General features: G+C 39.1%; 1 protein-coding gene across 1 annotated transcript in view; it reads left to right on the forward strand.

The window, feature by feature from the left end:
- igsf11 (immunoglobulin superfamily member 11) overlaps window positions 1-20,813 on the forward strand; it is a 125,087-nt gene that overhangs the window by 28,356 nt on the left and 75,918 nt on the right. Inside the window, exon 2 of the mRNA XM_058080758.1 lies at window positions 9,274-9,303. Coding sequence (XP_057936741.1) covers window positions 9,274-9,303 — 30 coding nt within the window. The remainder of the gene's footprint in view (window positions 1-9,273; window positions 9,304-20,813) is intronic.

The raw sequence follows: 20,813 nt of genomic DNA on the forward strand, positions 1-20,813 counted from the left end.
ATTCCGTTTGGGAATTCCCAAGGACAAAGTGTGTTTGCGTCGATGGTTATATTATCCACCTGAGCTGGCGCACACTCTCACTCAAAGGCATTCACACTTAAACAATCACACAAACTTCTAATTAAGCCTCTGCAAAGCTAACATCTTGATTAAGACTCACAAGGGAGGAGTGCAGGGATGGGGGGGTGGAGAATCAGGTGCGAACACTGTGGGTCATGAAACCATGTGTGAATGCATGCCAAGGATGTGCGTTAAACAATGTAGTCCCGATTTGTTTTCAGAAACACTCCCGTCTCCTGAGGGAGCGTGTTCTTTCAGCGTGTTCCATCTCCGACAGTGCTGCTCGCTACCTGGTGATCATCATCATCATCATCATCATCATCATCATCCTTATTCTGAATATTGTAGATTTGCCTCCGGGATGTACATTTCTCTTCGTCTTGAAACTGCATTTCTTCTGCATCCGCTGAGATTTTTCTTTTGTAACAAAACAAAACAGGGATAGCTGTGAGGCAAAAAGAAACCAAACCAAACTGCATCATATACACAAAAATATAAATGCATCACTTGTTTTGTTTCCATTTTCCTAGTACTTAGTACTAGGAACCTAGTACTAAGGCAAAGCACTCAGATCTACATATGTTCCCACCCTTTGAGCTTTGGGTCATGACTGAAAGAAGATCGCAAATACATGAGTTTTTTCCATAAGGTGGCTGGACAACCCCCCCCCCCCCCCCCCCCCCCAAGAGATAGGGTGAGGAGCTCAGTCATCCAGAAAGGGCCCAGAGTAGAGTCGCTGTTCCTTACCTCCCAGACGCGTCCCTCGTGAGGTGTTCTGGGCATGCCCAGCCGAACAGACCTGGAGGCATTATGTCTCAGAGCAGGCTTGGGAACGCCTTGGTGTTGGAGGAGGTGACCGGGAACCGGGAATACTGATGTCCCCGGACCCAGATTAGTGGAAGTAAATGAACACATCATCTGTTTAGCATGTTCCAATCCAATCCACTTTATTTATATAGCACATTTTATAAATAGAGTTTCCAAAGTGCTGCACAGACTAGTAAAAATAAAAAGTAAAAATATCCATCCATTTTCCTCCGCTTATCTGGGTCCGCTTATCTTAGTAGGGAAGCCCAGACTTCCCGGTCCCCGGCCACCTCCTCCAGCTCCACCGGAAGGACACCAAGGCGTTCCCGGGCCAGCTGTGAAACATAATCCCTCCAGCGTGTCCTAGGTCTGCCCCTGGGCCTTTTCCCGGCTGGGCATGCCCGGAACACCTCACCAGGGAGGCGTCCGGGAGGCATCCGGACTAGATGCCCAAGCCACCTCAACTGACTCCTCTCGATGTGAAGGAGAAGCGGTTCTACTCTGAGCCCCTCCCGGATGGCTGAGCTCCTCACCCTAAAATAATAAAAAAAAAAAAGTAAGAATATTTTTTTTATTTTTTTTTTATAAAAAGTAAAAATAAAATACAATAAATAAAACAAACAAATTGAATTTAATCCAAAACTAAAAGATCAAATAAGAAATAAAATAGTAAAATATATATTAAAATATTAAAAACAAGAAGCAAAGCAAATAAAGTATAAAAAATAAAACCAAATAAAATAAAAATAAAGAACTAAAAGACACAGGACCATACGACTCACTCCCGAGTTAAAAGCCAGAGAATAAAAGTGGGTTTTAAGACATCCTGTCGCTCTAGATTCCGGGTCGGCAACGTTACAACAAACAGTAGCGTAGCGTGCACGTTGTGGCATGATGAACCTCAATATCTTGACGCTTTAAGAAACGGGCAGCACGGATTGACAGCCTGTTGCTTTTATCTCGGTCAGACATTTTTATATTTAAAAATGTGCATTTCCCCCACTTGGGTGGCAAAGGGAGCCATTACACGGAGGCTGAATACTTGGTGTGTATTTCAGTACACATGTATTAGCATTCACTCTTGTATTTCTGTCAGCATCCCAAATAATCCTCACGTATGTAACCCCTGTTTGACGTGTGCACCAATTTACCTTTACCCTGTCTTTTCCACCAAAACAATCACTTTTGTTGATTCACAAACCCATTTGTTTGTCATAAACCTTCAATTTGTTTTGTTTGTCAACAAAATTTTAGTTTGTAAAACCGGGTTTTCTGTAAAAAAAAAAGGTCACACTGAACTTGAAGAATCCTGAGTGAAAGCTCCATATACGCTCAGCAAAAAGCTCTTCGAATGAACATGGCTCCATGGCTGAGTACGGTAATGAAGTCGAAGAAGGTGAAGGTGGAAATGAAGGTCTTACGGAGGGGGGGCAGAAATGGGGAATAATGATGATCATGGTGATGATGGCGAACCCAGAAGTGGATTATGGCAACACGATACTGACGACAGTTAGACACCCCCACAAAAAGCAGCCATTGAATATCCATTAACAGTTCACCATTTGTCCTTTTCAAAATTCAAACGTCACCAAAACAAACCATAACAGCAGAGAAAACAATTTGTTCGAACCCGCCCAACGCCATATGTCAAGACAATCAGTTAGCTATCCAGAAACCCATTTTTACTGACTCACTGGTTAGTCTCTTATGTTGTTGGGTATCATGCGTTTTAATATAAGATTTAATATACAGTAAACCTCGGATCTCCCGGATTCAATTGTTCCCATATATCGGTTTTGTCCGATATAAGCGAAATCCGTTATATGTGTATACCGGAAAATGTCCGTTTTACACATATATCGGATTTATATCCGGTATATGCGTAAATCGGATTTTATCCGTTATAAAAAGGCACTTCCTTGACTATGTTTCCAATGTACCTGGACGCGCAGGCAACGCTGCAAACGCTGCAAATGACGATTCGGCGAATCGGAGCGCCACGATGCGGCCATCCGATATATGCTAGGGAAATTTAATGGAAATGCATTGGAACGGAACTGGAGATTTTGTCCGAAATAGGCGAAATCCGTTATAAAAAATCCGATATATGCAATGAATTTTTATTGGAAATGCATTACAGAAAAATAAGTTCTTTTTTATCTGTCCGTTGTGAGCGAATTTCCGATATATCCGAGTCCGATATATCCAAGGTTTACTGTACTCTGATTGTTAGTCCGGCACGGTGGTCTAGTGGTTAGCGCGCAGACCTCACAGCTAGGAGACCAGGGTTCAATTCCACTCTCGCCCATCTCTGTGTGGAGTTTGCATGTTCTCCCCGTGCATGCGTGGGTTTTTTCGGGGTACTCCGGTTTCCTCCCACATTCCAAAAAAAACATGCTAGGCTAATTGGCGACTTCAAATTGTCCATAGGTATGAATGTGAGTGTGAATGTCTATATGTGCCCTGTGATTGGCTGGCCACCAGTCCAGGGTGTACCCCGCCTCTCGCCCAAAAGACAGCTGGGATAGGCTCCAGCACCCCCGCGACCCTCGTGAGGAAAAAGCGGTAGAAAATGAATGAATGAATGTTAGTCATTTTTTTGCTTCTGTGGATTGCATTTTTTTCCACATGTGTTCAATCCTTGTTGTTCCATCAACATGGAGAGATTATTGCCAATGCAGAGCTGTGTAGTAATGGAAGTCGTCAAAGAGGTATTATCTGCAGTAAGAACAAACACAAAAGTCACGAGACAAAACGGGCGGATGTGTGAAGGGTCAAGACAATGCTCGGATAATCACAGATCCGTATGTTGACTCCGGTGCGCTCACTAAATGGCTTTTACTATGTTTTTCACATGGTGGAGATGGTGGGGGTTCGGGGGCTTGGTTTATTTGCTCTCCTGATTGCCATGGAAACTGACATTCCCTCGAAGAAGCTTGGCAGTCGCCACCAATTTGAGCGCGGGTAATGGTTCAAAATTTTCTGTAAAGTGCCTCGGAGGCTAGATTATGTTGAACCTGCTTGTGGTAGTCGGCTTTTTGCTCAACGGCTCTCTTTTACAGAGACGGAAAAAGAAGCTTAATGGAACCCCCAAAGGGAAGTAAATAGCATGTTACTCACATCAGAAATGTTCACTTTAGATCTTTTGTTCCAAGTTGCCAATTATCAAATACCTCTTTACGTCGATGGGAAAAAAAAAAAAACGCGTGGGCATCCAGGGGAGAAGTTATGAACCATCACAACAGCGTTCATTTCAAGTCTCGTTTCCGCCAAGCTTTACCATGTAGTTCTCTTGGGCATTGTGCAAATCCATAACTCTGTGATTAAAATAATATATTTTCAAAAATATGTGCCTACAGATTAAAAGAATCCTTATGTATATGTACTGTATGTATATTTTAGGTGGATGATACAATGTCCAGGACCAGGGTTCAATTCCACCCTCGGCCATCTCTGTGTGCACTCAAAAAATAAATCTTTAGCCTCAACAAAAAAAATCTATGCAACAGTTTCCATTAGTTTTTCTTAGTTACTATGACAACTAAATTTCAAAATTGCGTTGAACCAACAAACAATATTGCATTGCGCAAATTAGCTTTTCCTCTTCACTCAAAGCTTATTTTAAGTAATGCTTACTGAATAATTGTTTTTTAAATAAAAAGAATAATAAGAGTAATAAAGTTTTTAAGTTTGTAACTCAAAAAAATATGTTAAGTCAACTGACTTAGTCATTTTATTTAAAGTAGTTTAATTTGCTGTCTACTTAATTATAATAACAATGCGCACAGCTTTTTAAGTAGCAGTAACTTTATATATATATATATATATATATATGTATATATATATATGTATAATTTGCTAAATAAATGCTTACTGAATAATTGTTTTTAAATAAAAAAGAATAATAAGAATAATAAAGTTTTGAAGTTCGTAACTCAAAAAAATATGTTAAGTCAACTGACTTAATCATTTTATTCAAAGTAGTTTAATTTGTTGTCTACTTAATTATAATAACAATGCGCACAGCTTTTTAAGTAGCAGTAACTTAATATATTAATTTGCTAAATAAATTAAATAAATAAAATTTGAGTGTATATGACATGCTAAATTAAGTTCATGTAATAGGCAACATTATTATTATTTGAACATAACTTAAAAAATAAAGTTAGCAACTTAGAAAGTTTATCTAAATAAATTAATTACATTTTTTACATTGCATTTATGTATTAAATCAAGTGGTGTCAACATGTTTATAAATCATGCTCATTGAGACACGCAAACACAAGACACGATCACCGGAACAACAGGATTTTATTGCAGGTTTGAATTATCTCACAACAGACACAATGATGTCTAATAAAAATCCATAATAAAAACAATGGGCTTACTATTGCTGCTGTAACCCACCACGGCAAGGTTAGCACGCAGGCCTCACAGCTAGAAGACCCGAGTTCAATTCCACCCTCGGCCATCTCGGAGTTTGCATGTTCTCCCCGTGCATGCGTGGGTTTTCTCCGGGTACTCCGGTTTCCTCCCACATTCCAAAAACATGCTAGGTTAATTAGCGACTTCAAATTGTCCATAGGTATGAATGCGAGTGTGAATGGTTGTTTGTCTATATGTGCCCTGTGATTGGCTGGCCACCAGTCCAGGGTGTACCCCGCCTCTCGCCTAAAGACAGCTGGGATAGGCTCCAGCACCCCCGCGACCCTTGTGAGGAAAAAGCAGTAGAAAATGAATGAATGAATGAATACAATGTCAATCTAAGCGCAGCACACAGCAGTACTAGACTAGTACAGATCGTTTAGCACATTTGCCTATCATCCACAATCCTTATATGTTACATAAACACGTCTTTTTTGTTGTTTACATTAAACATGGACTTTAGTTTTGCAGTCAATATACTGTTCTCCAATCATGCTTTTATTTTCCCTTCATATTCCAGAAGCCTTTGCCGTGGCTGGAAGCTCTTTTTCATTGAGAACGGTCGGTCAGGCACCGACGCTCAACCACTGGAGAAATGATTGCTTCCTTCTGTGTATGAGTGTAGATCACTTAAGTCATTGGTAGCAGGTAGTGTGAGGAATCAGCAAGTGATGGCACGATGAAGAGGCAGGATCGGCCAGGCGGAGCATCTGCCTCTCACCTCTGCCCGTTCACAACTCGACGCTTGTCAGGAAATATGGAGGGTGATTACATTAGCTCACTGCTGCTTCTCAATGTTTTTTTTATATCTATCTTTTGATATGGAAAGGAAGTAACATTTAATTCAAGTGTTGTTTGACTCAGTAACTATGTAAATAAATTTGAAACACTTCTATGCTAGGACTACGTTAAAAAGCCATAGCTTTTCAGTATATGGAATCAAACTATGGAATAGATTGAGTAAGACCCTCAAACAATGCACAACGATGAGCCAATTCAAGAAACAATACAAGCAGTTGATGTTTGCTAAATACAAGGATGAAGAGTCTTGAACCAGTCATGATGTGCTATATATATCACTATATTGACACTTACTATGGTGCCCATTATGGCATTGGATGCTCATATGACCTTGTACTTCGGTCCGTGATTTGATTAAATTAAATTAAATTAAATTAAATTAAATTAAATTAAATTAAATTAAATTAAATTAAATTAAATTAAATTAAATTAAATTAAATTAAATTTTATTTTATTTTATTTTATTTTATTTTATTTTATTTTATTTTATTTTATTTTATTTTATTTTATTTTATTTTATTTTATTTTATTTTATTTTATTTAACAAAAAAAGTAAAATTATATTAGGAAAGCAGGAAGTGAACAAATGTAACAGTTACTGATTGTAAAAGTACCAGATGGAGGGGTAGGATTTAATAAGCTTTGCTTCTTCCTACTCCTTTTGGAACTGGGAACTGATTATGGGATGCACTCAATTGTAATCTGATGCATGTTCAACAATAATAACAATAATAACAATGACAATAACAATGGATGTAGTGTACACCGTAATAATATAACTCCTTTATAATACCGGTGCAGTAAGTTGTAAGACGCATGCGGCCACGCAACACGGGTACGAACCAATGTGATAGGTCAAATGGTTGATTGCTGCTAGTTTTAATGACGGCAGCATTAATGATGATATTGGCTGCTTGCCGGGTACAAATCAATGAGGGCACATCCAGCTCCGATGTGATTTGATTTCCTTGGCAAAGAGAGAGAAAAAAGTTCTTTTACCATGGAACTGCTGAGAGTAGAAGTTTAAAAATGTTTTTAGTCAAAAATCCAAATAATGATATAAAAAGTTGAGAGCACTACTGTATGAATATATAATAATGTCAGCCGATTGTCAGGGTAGAATTTGATTAACTATCCCCCTGTCAGAACAGATGACTAGTCAATAAGACACGCTGTTTCCATCATTCATTGACATTACATCAACCTCAATTCTAATGAGCATACTACTTATAACCGATTTTAACATTAAAATGAACCCCGCCATGTTCTATTGCTTTCGAATATCAAAAATAATGTGACTGTATAAGCATTCCCGGCGACGACTCAAATTACCAGCACTCAAGCTTGAATAAGGAACAATTACAAGCTACAAGAACAAAAAAACAAGGTTGTGAGTGACATGGCTCAACAGGCAATTACAGAGCAGCGATGGTAAATGGCGCTGACGGGATCCGGGCATGTGTGTGACGCTCATGTCGTTGATGGATGTTTAACTGACTCCATTTGCAGTTAACTTTATATGCACATGTACTCTGCGCTGCATACTGAAGGGTTGTCCCTTCCGTAATTAAGGTCATTGAAATACACAAAGTACATCCAACAAGAAACACATTCTTATTAATACCTTTGTTACAGTGTTGTCGTTCATAACTGAGTGGTATAATATTACTCCATAATAAGACTCCATTGACACTGCAAGTCAATTACTTTTTTTTTTGCTTATAAGTGACCTGCATGTGTGAACAGTATAATTCAAATTTTTTTAAAATGCGACCCAGGCGTCTTCCATATGTGGATATAAATCCAATATTTATCCAATGCTACTGGAGTCTGAATATTCAGGTAAAAAATATACATGACTTATACATCGTCGAAAGGCTAGTTTTTTTGTAGGACAGTTAAGGAAAAAGTCGGCAAAAGTAATCTGAAAATTATTTTAAAATCTGTTTCAGTGAAGGCTGCACGGTAGATGAGTGGTTAGGCCACACAGCTAGGAGACCCGGGTTCGATTCCCAGCTCGGGCATGCATGGGTTTTCGCCGGGTACTCCGGTTTCCTCCCACATTCCAAAATCATGCTAGGTTAATTAGCAACTCCAAATTGTCCATAGGTATGAATGTGAGTGTGAATGGTTGTTTGTCTATATGTGCCCTATGATTGGCTGGCCACCAGTCCAGGGTGTACCCCGCCTCTCGCCCCAAGACAGCTGGGATAGGCTCCAGCATCCCCCGCGACCCTTGTGAGGAAAAGCGGGAGAAAATGAATGAATGAAATCTGTTTCAGTGAAGGCTGCACGGTAGTTGAGTGGTTAGGCCACACAGCTAGGAGAACCGGGTTTGATTCCCAGCTCGGGAATCTCTGTGTGGAGTTTGCATGTTCTCCCTGTGGTTTTCTCCGGGTACTCCGGTTTCCTCCCACATTCCGAAAACATGCTAAGGTCCCTCTGATGTACTCCTTCCTGATCCTATCCATCCTGGTCACTCGCAATGAGAACCTCAGCATTCTCGTCTCTGCTACTTTCTTTCAAAACACAACCAAAATGTAACTTTTGTCTTTTTATTTTCATTTTTAAACTATCCAATACTAACGTTTTCAGTTTTTAATTCAACTAATGTTGAGTTCAGAAAGCACCCTGCCGGGGGACATGCTAGGTTGATTGGCGACTGCAAATTGTCCATAGGTATGAATGTGTTGTTTGTCTATATGTGCCCTCTGATTGGCTGGTGACCAGTCCAGGGTGTACGCCGCCTCTCGCTCGAAGACAGCTGGGATAGACTCCAGCATGCCCGCGACCCTTGTGAGGATAAGCGGTAGAAAATGAATGAATGAATGTTCAGTGAAGCGCATCATGCAATGTCTCACCACTCATGGCTCGGACATCCAGTGTCTGACATCCACATGGATGCAAAATTCTTAAGAAAATTATGATTTCCAGTTGAAATTCTGGGGCCTACTTGTCAGGGTCACTTCCATAGGTGTGAGTCACTTCATTAATAAAATCAATCAATACAAGTTTTGGTTATGTGAAAACTACATAAAAGACTAGGATGTGAATAAAAAAATTCCAAATTGGTCATCAGGGCATAATTTTAATTAACTGTCATTATAACTGTGCTGTTGTATCTAACGTGTGGTGGATGACTTTATGACAGTGACGCTATTTTATCATCATGTTTTGCAGGTTCGTGGTTTTACACACGCACTGGAAAAGGTAATCACACACACACCACCGACACAACAGACATTAGGTATATCAGCATACAAACAACTGAACGTAAAATATGGAGTTGGGATGTTTTATCATGGTGTCCACAATCACATTCAGTATATAAATCCAAATATTGTGTTTTTATGTCATACGTATGTGTCATTTTGTTGTTTGAGCACAATGTGACACGTAGTAAAAGTCAAGTCCAGTATTGCACGGGTTCCCCTTTTCCAATTTTACCATTGCGATCATTTTGAACCTGCAGCTCGTTTTGGTATAGTATTTGTAGCAGATGGACTGGACTGGTTTTACAGTTATGTCTGTAGCCTTCCCTCTGCAGGGCCCAGAGTATTTTAGTCGGGAATAATCCCTACCATCTGCTGTCTCCTTTACTACGTTTGAGTGCTCTGTAACTCCTCTTATATTGTTTACTGTTTATATTCTCCTGCAGTTCCTTTCCCATTTAATGTCTCATTACAGGCCATGCCCACTTTACACCGCTCAATCTCAGTCCGGTCGCTCCCTTGTCCCTCTCTTTTACTCCTCTCCATCACCTTGTCTTTATGAGAGCCTTGCAAATCATTCTATTTATTGACTTCTTTACACTTGGGGGTTTCACCGCACACGCTTTGCTTCTTTGTACCTTTCGGTGTAGCCTTCTTTTTTATTCATTAAAGCACACAGACTCTAAAGATTCCCAACAGCCTGTAAAAATCCTAATCTGGGTTTCCGAGAAAATCCTTTGGTACACGTAGTAAGCGTATAGGCTGCACATTATTCTCAGGAAAAAATAAAAAAAATACTCATCAGGACTGTAAACCTGCTGATTGGAGCAGAATGAGCAGAATTCCTTGTGACAAGAGTTCCTGTCGTAATACTTTTCTTAAATAACAATGGTTATTTTCACTGGTGGTCGACCCGTCTGGGTGTTGTAGTATTGGAAGTAGAGTTGTGACATTTAATCAAGCAACGATTAATCGATTATACAATTAATTGACAGCTATTTTTGGTATTTAGTTACAGTAGTATGAAAAAGTTTGGGCACCAAGATTGTATTTTTCTTTATAAATCACTGGTTGTTGGGATCAGCCATTTCAGTTCAATATATCACATAGCAGACAAACACAGTGATAGATGAGAAGTGAAATTAAGTTTATAGGATTTACAGAAAGTGTGCAATAATTATTTAAACAAAAGTAGGCAGATGCTTAAATTTGGGCAATCCAACAGAAAACAGACATTAATATTTCACAGATCCTCCTTTTGCAGAAATAAACGCTTCCGATGAGGTTCTAGAATCTGGTTGGAGGTATTTTTGACCATTCTTCTTTCCATCAGGTTTGATGGTTTCTGAGCATGGACAGCTAGCTTTAAATCCCCAAACCAATAATATTTAGGTTTTGGGACATTCCAGAACGTTGTACTTGTTCCTCTGCATTAGATTAGATTAGATTAGATTAGATTAAACTTTATTGTTATTGCTCATGTCACTTGTACAGGGCAACAAAATGCAGTTTGCATCCAACCAGAAGTGCAAATTTATAAATACCTCATTAGTAAATAAATGTAGAAATAGAATAGAGCTGTAAATGGACAGATCTATGTACAAACTATAACAGGCTGTGACTATAATACAGTGAGGATATATACAGGGATATAAATGACTATAATATGGCTATTGCAGATTATACAGATTATAAACAGTATGCACAGTATGGATGTGACAATATATAATAACAGTAATATGTACAGTATTGCAATGAAGTGACTATGGATGCCTCGGTACAAATTGAGCAGGGGTTTGGGTCTCCAGCCTCGGCGCAACCTTAACTTTAAACATCGTTGGTACGAATCTGCTGATACTGACTGGAATCCATGCAAACTTCGACTTGAACAAGATCGCCAGGACCTTCATAAGATCAACATCTGTTTTGGTGCCACGGACACTTTAATTCACACTAGTGACTGACTGGTGTAGTACCGCATGGTAGCCGAGTGGTTAGCATGTTGGCCACACAGTAGGTTGGTAAGACCTGGGTTCGAATCTTTGCTTGGCCATTCCTGTGCATATATGGGTTTCCTCCCACATTCAAAAATTGGGTTAATTGGCAACTAAATTGTCCATTTGTATGAATGTGAGTGTGAGTGATTGCCTTTATGTGTGATTGTGCGATTGGCTGAGTTTCTATAGATACCGAATCTTGCTCAAAGTCAGCTGGTATGGGCTCCAAAATACCCCTGCGACCCTAATGAGGATAAGCGGTATTATTTAACAATTTTGCATAAACTTATCATCCTATGCTGCCAAAAATTGGATGTCATGAAGTGCGATTGAGCTGTACACAGCAGAAACGGTGCTTCCTAGTATTCCCCTGAAGCATTAGCATCTATTTAACTAAAGCAACATTAAATTCAAAAGTTGCTCTGATTTTAAAAATGAAAAAGAAAAACTTTTTGTGGAAAGTCCGCATTTGACTTTCATCGATTTTGTGCATTTGTGTCCCTTATTTATAGACCTGTCATGATAAAAGACCCGGGTCACATGGGCGCGAGAGACTCCCGCCAAACCAAAAATACGGACTGTTATGACATCATCACCTCCATGACATGGCCGTCACCCATGTTCAGCACATCGCTGGATTAACAATGACCGAATGGATTAGCGAGTGTGAAAAGGGGGTCAGACAGAAACAGACTGAGAGGAAACACAGCAACGCCCGCGTTGAGTGGGCATTCGATAAATCTGGAGACTTTAAACAGATACTGATAATACTCTGGGATGCTAATGACATCACAAAAACCAGGCAACATGCAACACAAGGTCACGCACATTCAGTCGCGACTTCAACCTCCTTCGCCCCAGTCATCTGCCTCGTTTCTCCCCATGATTGCCAGCTGTTCCATTTATACTAAAACTGCATGTCTCTGCTGCTCTAAACTGCCGTCAATTGCTGTTAATAGCTACTTTTGCTACTTCCCTCAGAGGCTCGCTTTTCCGTGATGTCATTATTCCGCAGATCCTCCATCCTTGCTGCTGCTGCAGTGGTTTTCAGGGATTAACGTATTTGAACATTATGACATGCTCAAAGAATGTCAGTTAATGTATTATAAGGCATTTAGCGTGCTCGACGACTTGAAATTTTGTTCGTTCATTCATAATTGAAATGTTGAATAGACAGCTCGGGCTAATCAGCTTAGAAATGCAGTCCGCAGTCGACGGATAATAAAGAGGATCTTGGCGCTCAAGAGTCTATTAACACCCCTGTAATGAGAGTTCACATACTATGATCTGACGGCAAAGGATGGGGAGGGAAATTAAGAGAGCAGTAGACGGAGAGAGAGAGGTGGTTCTTACTGTTTCTGAGAAGACTTTTAAAAGAAAGGCATAAAAATAAAAAAATATTTAAACAATCAAACTGCTAAGGATAAGTCATGTAAAACCTTGCATTTTCAACTTCATAAAGGTAATGGTAATGGTAATGGTAATGGTTTTATTTCATTTGAACATGCATCAGATTACAATTGAGTGCATCCCATAATAAGTTCCCAGTTCCACATGTCCAAAAAGGAATAGGAAGAAGCAAAGCTTATTAAATCCTACCCCTCCATCTGGTACTTTTACAATCAGTAACTGTTACATTTGTTCACTTCCTGCTTTACATAATACAGTTTTTTTTTTTTTTTTAATTTTTAATTTTGTAATTTTTTTGTCCCGTACCAAAGTACGAGGTGATATGACCATCCAATGACATTATGTGTACCATAGTAACTGTCCATATAGTTATATATATAGCATATTCACTTCCTGCTTTCCATAATACAGTTTTTATTTTATTTTTATTTTTATTTTTATTTTTATTTTTATTTTTATTTTTATTTTTATTTTTATTTTTATTTTTATTTTTATTTTTATTTTTATTTTTATTTTTATTTTTTTTAAATAATGTACCTCGTACCGAAGTACGAGGTGATATGACCATACAGGCAGAACACATCTTTGCCTGAATTTGATCACACATGCTGTTTTATAGTTGATATGAAAAAAATGCATATTTTACATATTTTCCTCCAAAATTAAGCAATTTCAAGCATAAAAATGTATAAATGAACTAAAATACAAATATAATACATTAAGAAGATGCATTCAAGTTGTGATATAATGTATTCTACACTGCTCACAAGGTGTTTGTAGGTGAAATATCGCCATACTTGATTGCCGGAACAACAGGTTTTTATTGCAGCTTTGGATGATCTCAGGCACAATAATAATAACATCCATCCTCTATACCGCTCACGAGTATATTATATACAATGATTCATAAAGGAAAATCTTCAAAATGATCAGGGGTGTCCAAACTTTTTCATACATACGTTGGGACTTTGGTGTTGTACGGCTCAGTCAGCAGTCCATCACGTTGCATGTAAAAGGCCCACTGAAGGAATAACATGTCAAATGACCGTCGGTCAATCATCTCTCAATTTCACTTTCTCCCATTCCCTTTCTGACCTTACAACCTCGGCTTTCCACAGAGTTCCTGAACCTTCTATTATGAGCATGCTGGCGCCTGTATTCATGCAGCATGAGCGGAATGGTGCAGGGCATGCTCGCACCTTCCCAAGCAGCTCCTGCATACATAGAAGTAGTAAAAACAAATTACTACAGCTGGGATTGAACAATAGAGTGTACAAATATCCACCTCCAGAGAGAAACACATACAGTCCAAACTTGGTTTTCATATGATTTGGTTATCATCAATGTTGTACATCATCATCAGTTAGAGATAATTTGCTTTGTTTTCTACATGGAAAATTATAATTATTCTCTCTAAAATGTATTTTTTGTTAATATTTTTAGACGGGTTAATTGAACCTACCTATGGGAAAAATTACCTTGGCTTTCATACGTTTCCTTCAAAAGTACCACTGTACTTTGTCATCCAATTAAGTTTGAAACAAACACCACTTGGAATTAACGGGATGCCATGCAGTTATAAGCGCAGCAGTGGGATCAGATTCCCAGTTCAGTTTAGTCCGTCCTTGCACGGTTCTTCACTTGGCTGGCACAAGTACAATCTGTGTACAGTATTTACAGTATGTACAGCTCTAGAAAAATCTAATAGACCACTGCACAATTCAAATTTGATCAGATTTTACAGTGTATTTAAGAGGCAATGAATATTTCCAAATAATATTTTGTAATTTAGAATATTTATTGCAGAAAATTTAAACATTTCATAACACAATTTCTTATTTCTCTTTGGGCTTTTCCATTCAGCAAATGAATCTCCTCCATCCAACTCTGTCTTCTGCATCTGTCTATCTCACACCAACTACCCTCATGTCCTCCTTCACTACATCCATAAACCTCCTCTTTGGTCTTCCTCTACGCCTCCTACCTGGCAGCATCCTTCTACCAATATATTCACTATCTCTCCTCTGGACATGTCCCAACCATCTCAGTCTGGCCTCTCTGACTTTATTTCCAAGACCTCTAACATGTAATGTCCCTCTGATGTACTCCTTCCTGATCCTATCCATCCTGGTCACTCCCAATGAGAACCTCAGCATCCTCATCTCTGCTACTTTCTTTCAAAACACAACCAAAACTGAACTTTTTTCTTTTTATTTTCATTTTTAAACAATCCAATACTAATGTTTTCAGTTTTCAACTCAAGTAATGTTGAGTTCAGAAAGCACACTGCCGTGGACATGCGAGGTTGATTGGCGACTGCAAATTGTCCGTAGGTATGAATGTGTTGTTTGTCTATGGGTACATATAGACAAATTGTGATTGGCTGGCGACCAGTCCAGGGTGTACCCCGCCTCTCGCCCGAAGACTGCTGGGGATAGGCTCCAGCACACCCCCCACTACCCTAATGAAAATAAGCGGCATAGAAAATGAAAGGAAGATGGCTCCCCGCTACTCAAAATTGTTGGATGTGCCATCCATCCATCTTCTATGCCGTTTATCCAGAGTGGCATTTTATTCTCTTTACATATACACCATGTTTCCTTAAATCCATGCAAAAAGTTCCAATGCAATGACCTCAAAACAACCTAAGGAAATGTATAGCATTTTATGACAATGAATTACGTCCCCTTTAATTCCGAAGTTCATTCAACTTTTTTCTGTTACGTAATTATTGGTTGACTTCCTTTCTTTTTTAAATTAAAGTGTAAACTGATACTCTTGTGCAACTATGTTGCCATTGGTAGCAGCCCCTTTCATGTGACCCCCAGTATCACCTGTTTCTTCTTGTTATGTTAGCCATGATACGGGTGCTTACTGTATTTAGCTCGCCGCTCACGCCTGCTCATGTTCCTCATTGACGAATTAATAAGATGCAACATGAAACAGAATGAAGAATGCAATGAAACACAAATAAAAAAATTGTTTTAATGTGATGTGTAATGTCAAAGTAACAAGCATTTGATTTTTATTTCAAATATTCGACTTGAACATATTCCATGCCGATGATGCTCCATAGAAAGCATCATCCTTTCTTTGGTTGTTTTTTTTTAGACCAGTACAGTAATTGTTATGGACTGCTCCCCGAGTTACGTGATTTCTCCAAGGTGCCTCAATGGCCCTTCAGCCAGTGAAAGACTACTTTCCCTTTCCTTCTGTTTGTGGGAGGTAGGAATTTGCCAGCCTCAGGAAGAGAAGACAAAAGAGCACATCTCAAGCCGTGCTGCTCATTACCATCTCCAACACTCGTATTGATCATCCTCACACCTTCCAGCGAAGGAAATCTGCAAGCTAAAGTGTGACTTGATTCCAAAGGTTAGAATCAATTCGTTATGGACTAGCGTCGCACTCTGTGAGCAGTCATGTTGCATCAATAATCAGTCATAGACGTGGGATAATTATGCCCGTGTTCTTGTATAGAGTTACATTTATTGTCTTTTTGTGTGTTTATAATGTGAGACAGGCGAGCATCAAGGCTCAGATTTATGCTGCTTTTCCACTCCACAGCGCAGTGTGATGCTGTCATTTGTCCATGATAGTACACAGAATAGTACACAGAAAATTGAGTTAGAAGAAGACACACCAACAAACAACAGTAAAGTGTCACCTGTACTGCTCAATCAACAAGTGGAGTTTTAAAAGGAGCTCAAAAGAAGATTGTAATACACACCTTCCTCAGTGAAACAATGAATCATTGAACGTAAAGAAGAAAGTGGAGGGCAACTGTAGTTTAGAGAGAACAGATGGAGTGGAATGGTGATGAGCTGGAAGAGGTGAGGGTGGGAAGTTAGACGTCTTTCTGTGATTGACAAGGGGGAGAGCGGGGTGAAAAGGAGCAGCTGTCTTCAGATGGCGGTCCGGGCTCAACCAGGACACATCCTGTGTTTCTGGCTTTGGACACCCAACGGAGGGTCTCAGAGCCAATTGCATGGTGGAGAATGTGGTCTGTGTTGTCTTGACTTGAATGACCTTTTAGAAGTTGACTCATTCCAAAAAGTTACCACTTCCACACAAAATAGGAGGAGAACTCATTCATTCATTCATTTTCTACTGCTTTTCCCTTACGAGGGTGCTATCCCAGCTGTCTTGGGGTGAGAGGCGGGGTACACCCTGGACTGGTCGCCAGCCAATCACAGGGCACATATAGACAAACAACCATTCCCACTCACATTCATACCTATGGACAATTTGGAGTCGCTAATTAACCTAGCATGTTTTTGGAATGTGGGAGGAAACCGGAGTACCCGGAGAAAACCCACGCATGCACGGGGAGAACACGCAAACTCCACACTCTAAAAAGTAATTCACAGTATCTGTCGACACCATTTGATTTAATACATAAATGTAATGTAAAAAAATGTAATTAATTGATTTAGATAAACTTTCTAAGTTGCTAACTTTATTTTTTAAGTTATGTTCAAATAATAATGTTGCTAAATAATGCTTAATTTAGCATGTCATATACACTCAAATTTTATTTATTTAGCAAATTTTAGCAAATTTTTAACTTAATATATATATATATATATATATATATATATATATATATATATATATATATATATATATATATATATATATATATATATATATATATATTAAGTTACTGCTACTTAAAAGGCTGTGTGCATTGTTATTATAATTAAGTAGACAACAAATTAAACTACTTTGAATAAAATGATTAAGTCAGTTGACTTAACATATTTTTTTGAGTTACGAACTTAAAAACTTTATTATTCTTATTATTCTTTTTTATTTAAAAAACAATATATTCAGTAAGCATTACTTAAAATACAGAAATAATAAGGGGTGTCTCACAATGTTGTGAGATTAAAATGTGACAAGATTTCTCGTTCCGAAAAAAAAACAGCCTCATGGGCACTAGGCCTGGTACGATTAATTAACGTAAATTAATTAATCACACAATAAATGAAAATAAGCTTGATCATTTTGCCGGCCTCAATAAATTGACACGTGTCTGTTTTTCAAATTTTAACAATGTCTATTGGATGGCCTTTTTTAAATAAAAATATATTTGTGTACCAGATACAACATCCCTGAGCTTGTTGAGTAAGATAATCCATCGCCAAATCACAGTGATTGTCATGATGAGGCGGCGCAATGAGGGTCCGGCCAAGAGGATATTGATTTGTACTCAATCTTTATTGTGGGGGGGGCGACTGCACAACAGAGCGTGTTAACACTGTACCACTAGTGGGACAGGTTATCTAATCTCCCTCCTAACTGGACTGTGATTTATTGTCTTTCCAAATCTCCCTCCCACTACTTGTGGACATAGGACTTGGGACACATTGCTTAATGGTAAATTAACTTTGGATGCTGTATCGTGCTTTTCTCAACGCAAGGCTCAAGTATCACTTTACGTGGTCATGGGAGGACCGAGGATCGAACCAGCAGCTTTAAGAATGGGAGACAAGGCCACTCTACCACCTGAGTCATGCTGTCTGCAAATTGAATATTTCATCTTAGACTTTTGTGGGCTAGACCCATACCAGGGCTCGACAATAACGATGTTTTCATTTCATTTTACATGGGGCAAGTTCGGGCAAGTAGTTCTTACCTTAAGGATTCCCCATGGGCAAGTCATTTTTCTTATTAATGTAGTGCGAGAAATTATTAGATGATACAAAGCAATAGTTGCTGGGTGGTTGGTCTCAGACAGTCTTGGAGGTGAAGCTGCTGAATGTGGTGGTCCTGGGCAGACGTGGTTACACGCGGTTGTGAGGCCGTTTCAGTTTTACTGCCAAATTCCCTGTGGCGATGGCTTACCTTGGAGAAATGAACATTCAGGTCTGGTGGACATTCATGCAGTCAGCATGTCTATGGCACGTTCTCCTTACACTTGCAACATCTGTGGAATTGTGCTGTGTGACAACAGTGCACATTTTGGAGTGGCCTTTTATTGTGGCCAGCCCAAGGCACATCTGTGCATAATCTAATCTAATCAGAATCTTGTTTAATACATCCATTATCTTTAATACATCCATTGTGCTGTGTGACAACAGTGCACATTTTGGAGTGGCCTTTTATTGTGGCCAGCCCAAGGCACATCTGTGCATACTATAATCTAATCAGAATCGTGTTTAATACATCCATTATCTTTAATACATCCATTGTGCTGTGTGACAACAGTGCACATTTTGGAGTGGCCTTTTATTGTGGCCAGCCCAAGGCACATCTGTGCATAATCCAATCTAATCAGAATCTTGTTTAATACATCCATTATCTTTAATACATCCATTGTGCTGTGTGACAACAGTGCACATTTAGGGTTAGGGTTAAGTATGGATGTTTTATGTGGAAGAACTCAAACCCCAACACCAACTTTGGGATATTTAAGAACTTTGAGCCTGGTCTTCTCATCCAACATTGGTGGTCTGTGACCTTGAGCGGTTATGGACAAAAAAAATCCCGCAGACGCTCCCCAAGTCGTTCAACAGGAGTACAAGTTGGATGTTTTTAACAAATACAATACACAGCGTGCAGCGTCATTGACCACAGAGCTATTTGTTTTCAAAATGATCCAGGGCCATGTTGTTGTTCTCATGCATTATTCAGAAAATATCACACTCTTCCCTGCTGGAGAGAAGCAATAAATGGGAGAATTAAAGGACAGTAATTCTCCTGCCAAGCTTCAATCAATGGCTTACTACGTTTTTCCAGGAGTTTGTATTGTTCAGTGTGTGCTACTTTTCACAAAAAAGTGCAATCACTGCGGTTTGGATTCTGAGTTTCAGAGTACCATTATCATTAATAATGGCAGATTCATTGAAAAAAATGGTTTCATATCAAAGATGCCTTTAATATCTTTGTGAATAATTGACATTAGAGGTGAGGTCTTTTTTTTTTTTTTAAATGTTTTGCATCCGCTTGCGTGTCACATAAACTCCTCTGCTCACTCAAGAAGAACTCATTATTCAGTGTGGCAGCTATCTTGTTTCTAATTTTTTTGAGGTGAAGGCCACTGGATATATTTTATTTACACCTCCGTGAATTATTCAGAGAAAGGGTTTCTAGATGGAGCAAGCTAGCTAACTGTCTACCAGCTGTGAATGGTTGAGTTATTCTAATGATCCTGCTCACCACTGTATGCATTAGTGCGTGCCTGCAGGCTTGGCTTTTTTTTTTTTTTTTTTTTTTAAAGATTCACTCGCAGCTCTTCCATGGACATGTCAAGATAGAGTTCAAGATTTTTTAATTGTTTTTTTTTTCCAATCCCAACCATTCAGCTCCACCAAGGCATGCACGTTATCATGCACAGCTGTAAAACAGGCTTGTGTCATCATTACTTTTCCCATGCAAATATGTCTCCTTTTCTTTTTGCAGTGTTAATCCCTGCCTGCATGTCTCTCCCACGCATGGTTCAGCCCATCTTTTTATCTTCTCACTGCATCGTCCCTGCTTTGAACTGACCACAGGCGTGTTATCAAAAGGACTTAAGAACCCAGTGTGTGTGCGTTTGTGCAAGACACGGGTGTGTAAATGATCCCGGATAAAACATAGAAGACAATATCCACTTGTGAAATATGTGACTTGAGGCACCAGAGAAGAAAGACATTTTTTCCCATGTAGGAAAGGAATTAAACCCACAAATGTTGCTTGAAAGTGTGAAGTTTGGACCCTTTCTTTGTTCTTTGAGTTGTGGGAACCAAAATTACTCTTCCTGGATTTGGTGCCAGCAGACCTGGACCTCAGTGAAGCAGTAGTTACATCGACTTTCTCACATGGACATACACACGCATATTATTCTCCTCTCACCATGCCTCTAAGATCCTCTCCTTACTTCCTCTGATCTTCTGAACATCAATCCCTCATCCCTCTGAGCAAAAAACGAGGGGAACGGAGATGACAAAAATGAAATGACAGATTACCCGCTATATATAGAGGCTGCTTCCCTTATTCATCTTCTCCCGTTGCCCCCAAGACATTGGATACACCTTTTGGTTTGCGACCGGTGATGCAAATAGACCCTCTCTTTTATTGTAGCATTTTGGAAAATTCAGTCTTTATTATTATTATTATA

Source organism: Doryrhamphus excisus, chromosome 8 (assembly GCF_030265055.1).
Source record: "Doryrhamphus excisus isolate RoL2022-K1 chromosome 8, RoL_Dexc_1.0, whole genome shotgun sequence".
NCBI classification, from domain to species: Eukaryota; Metazoa; Chordata; class Actinopteri; order Syngnathiformes; family Syngnathidae; genus Doryrhamphus; species Doryrhamphus excisus.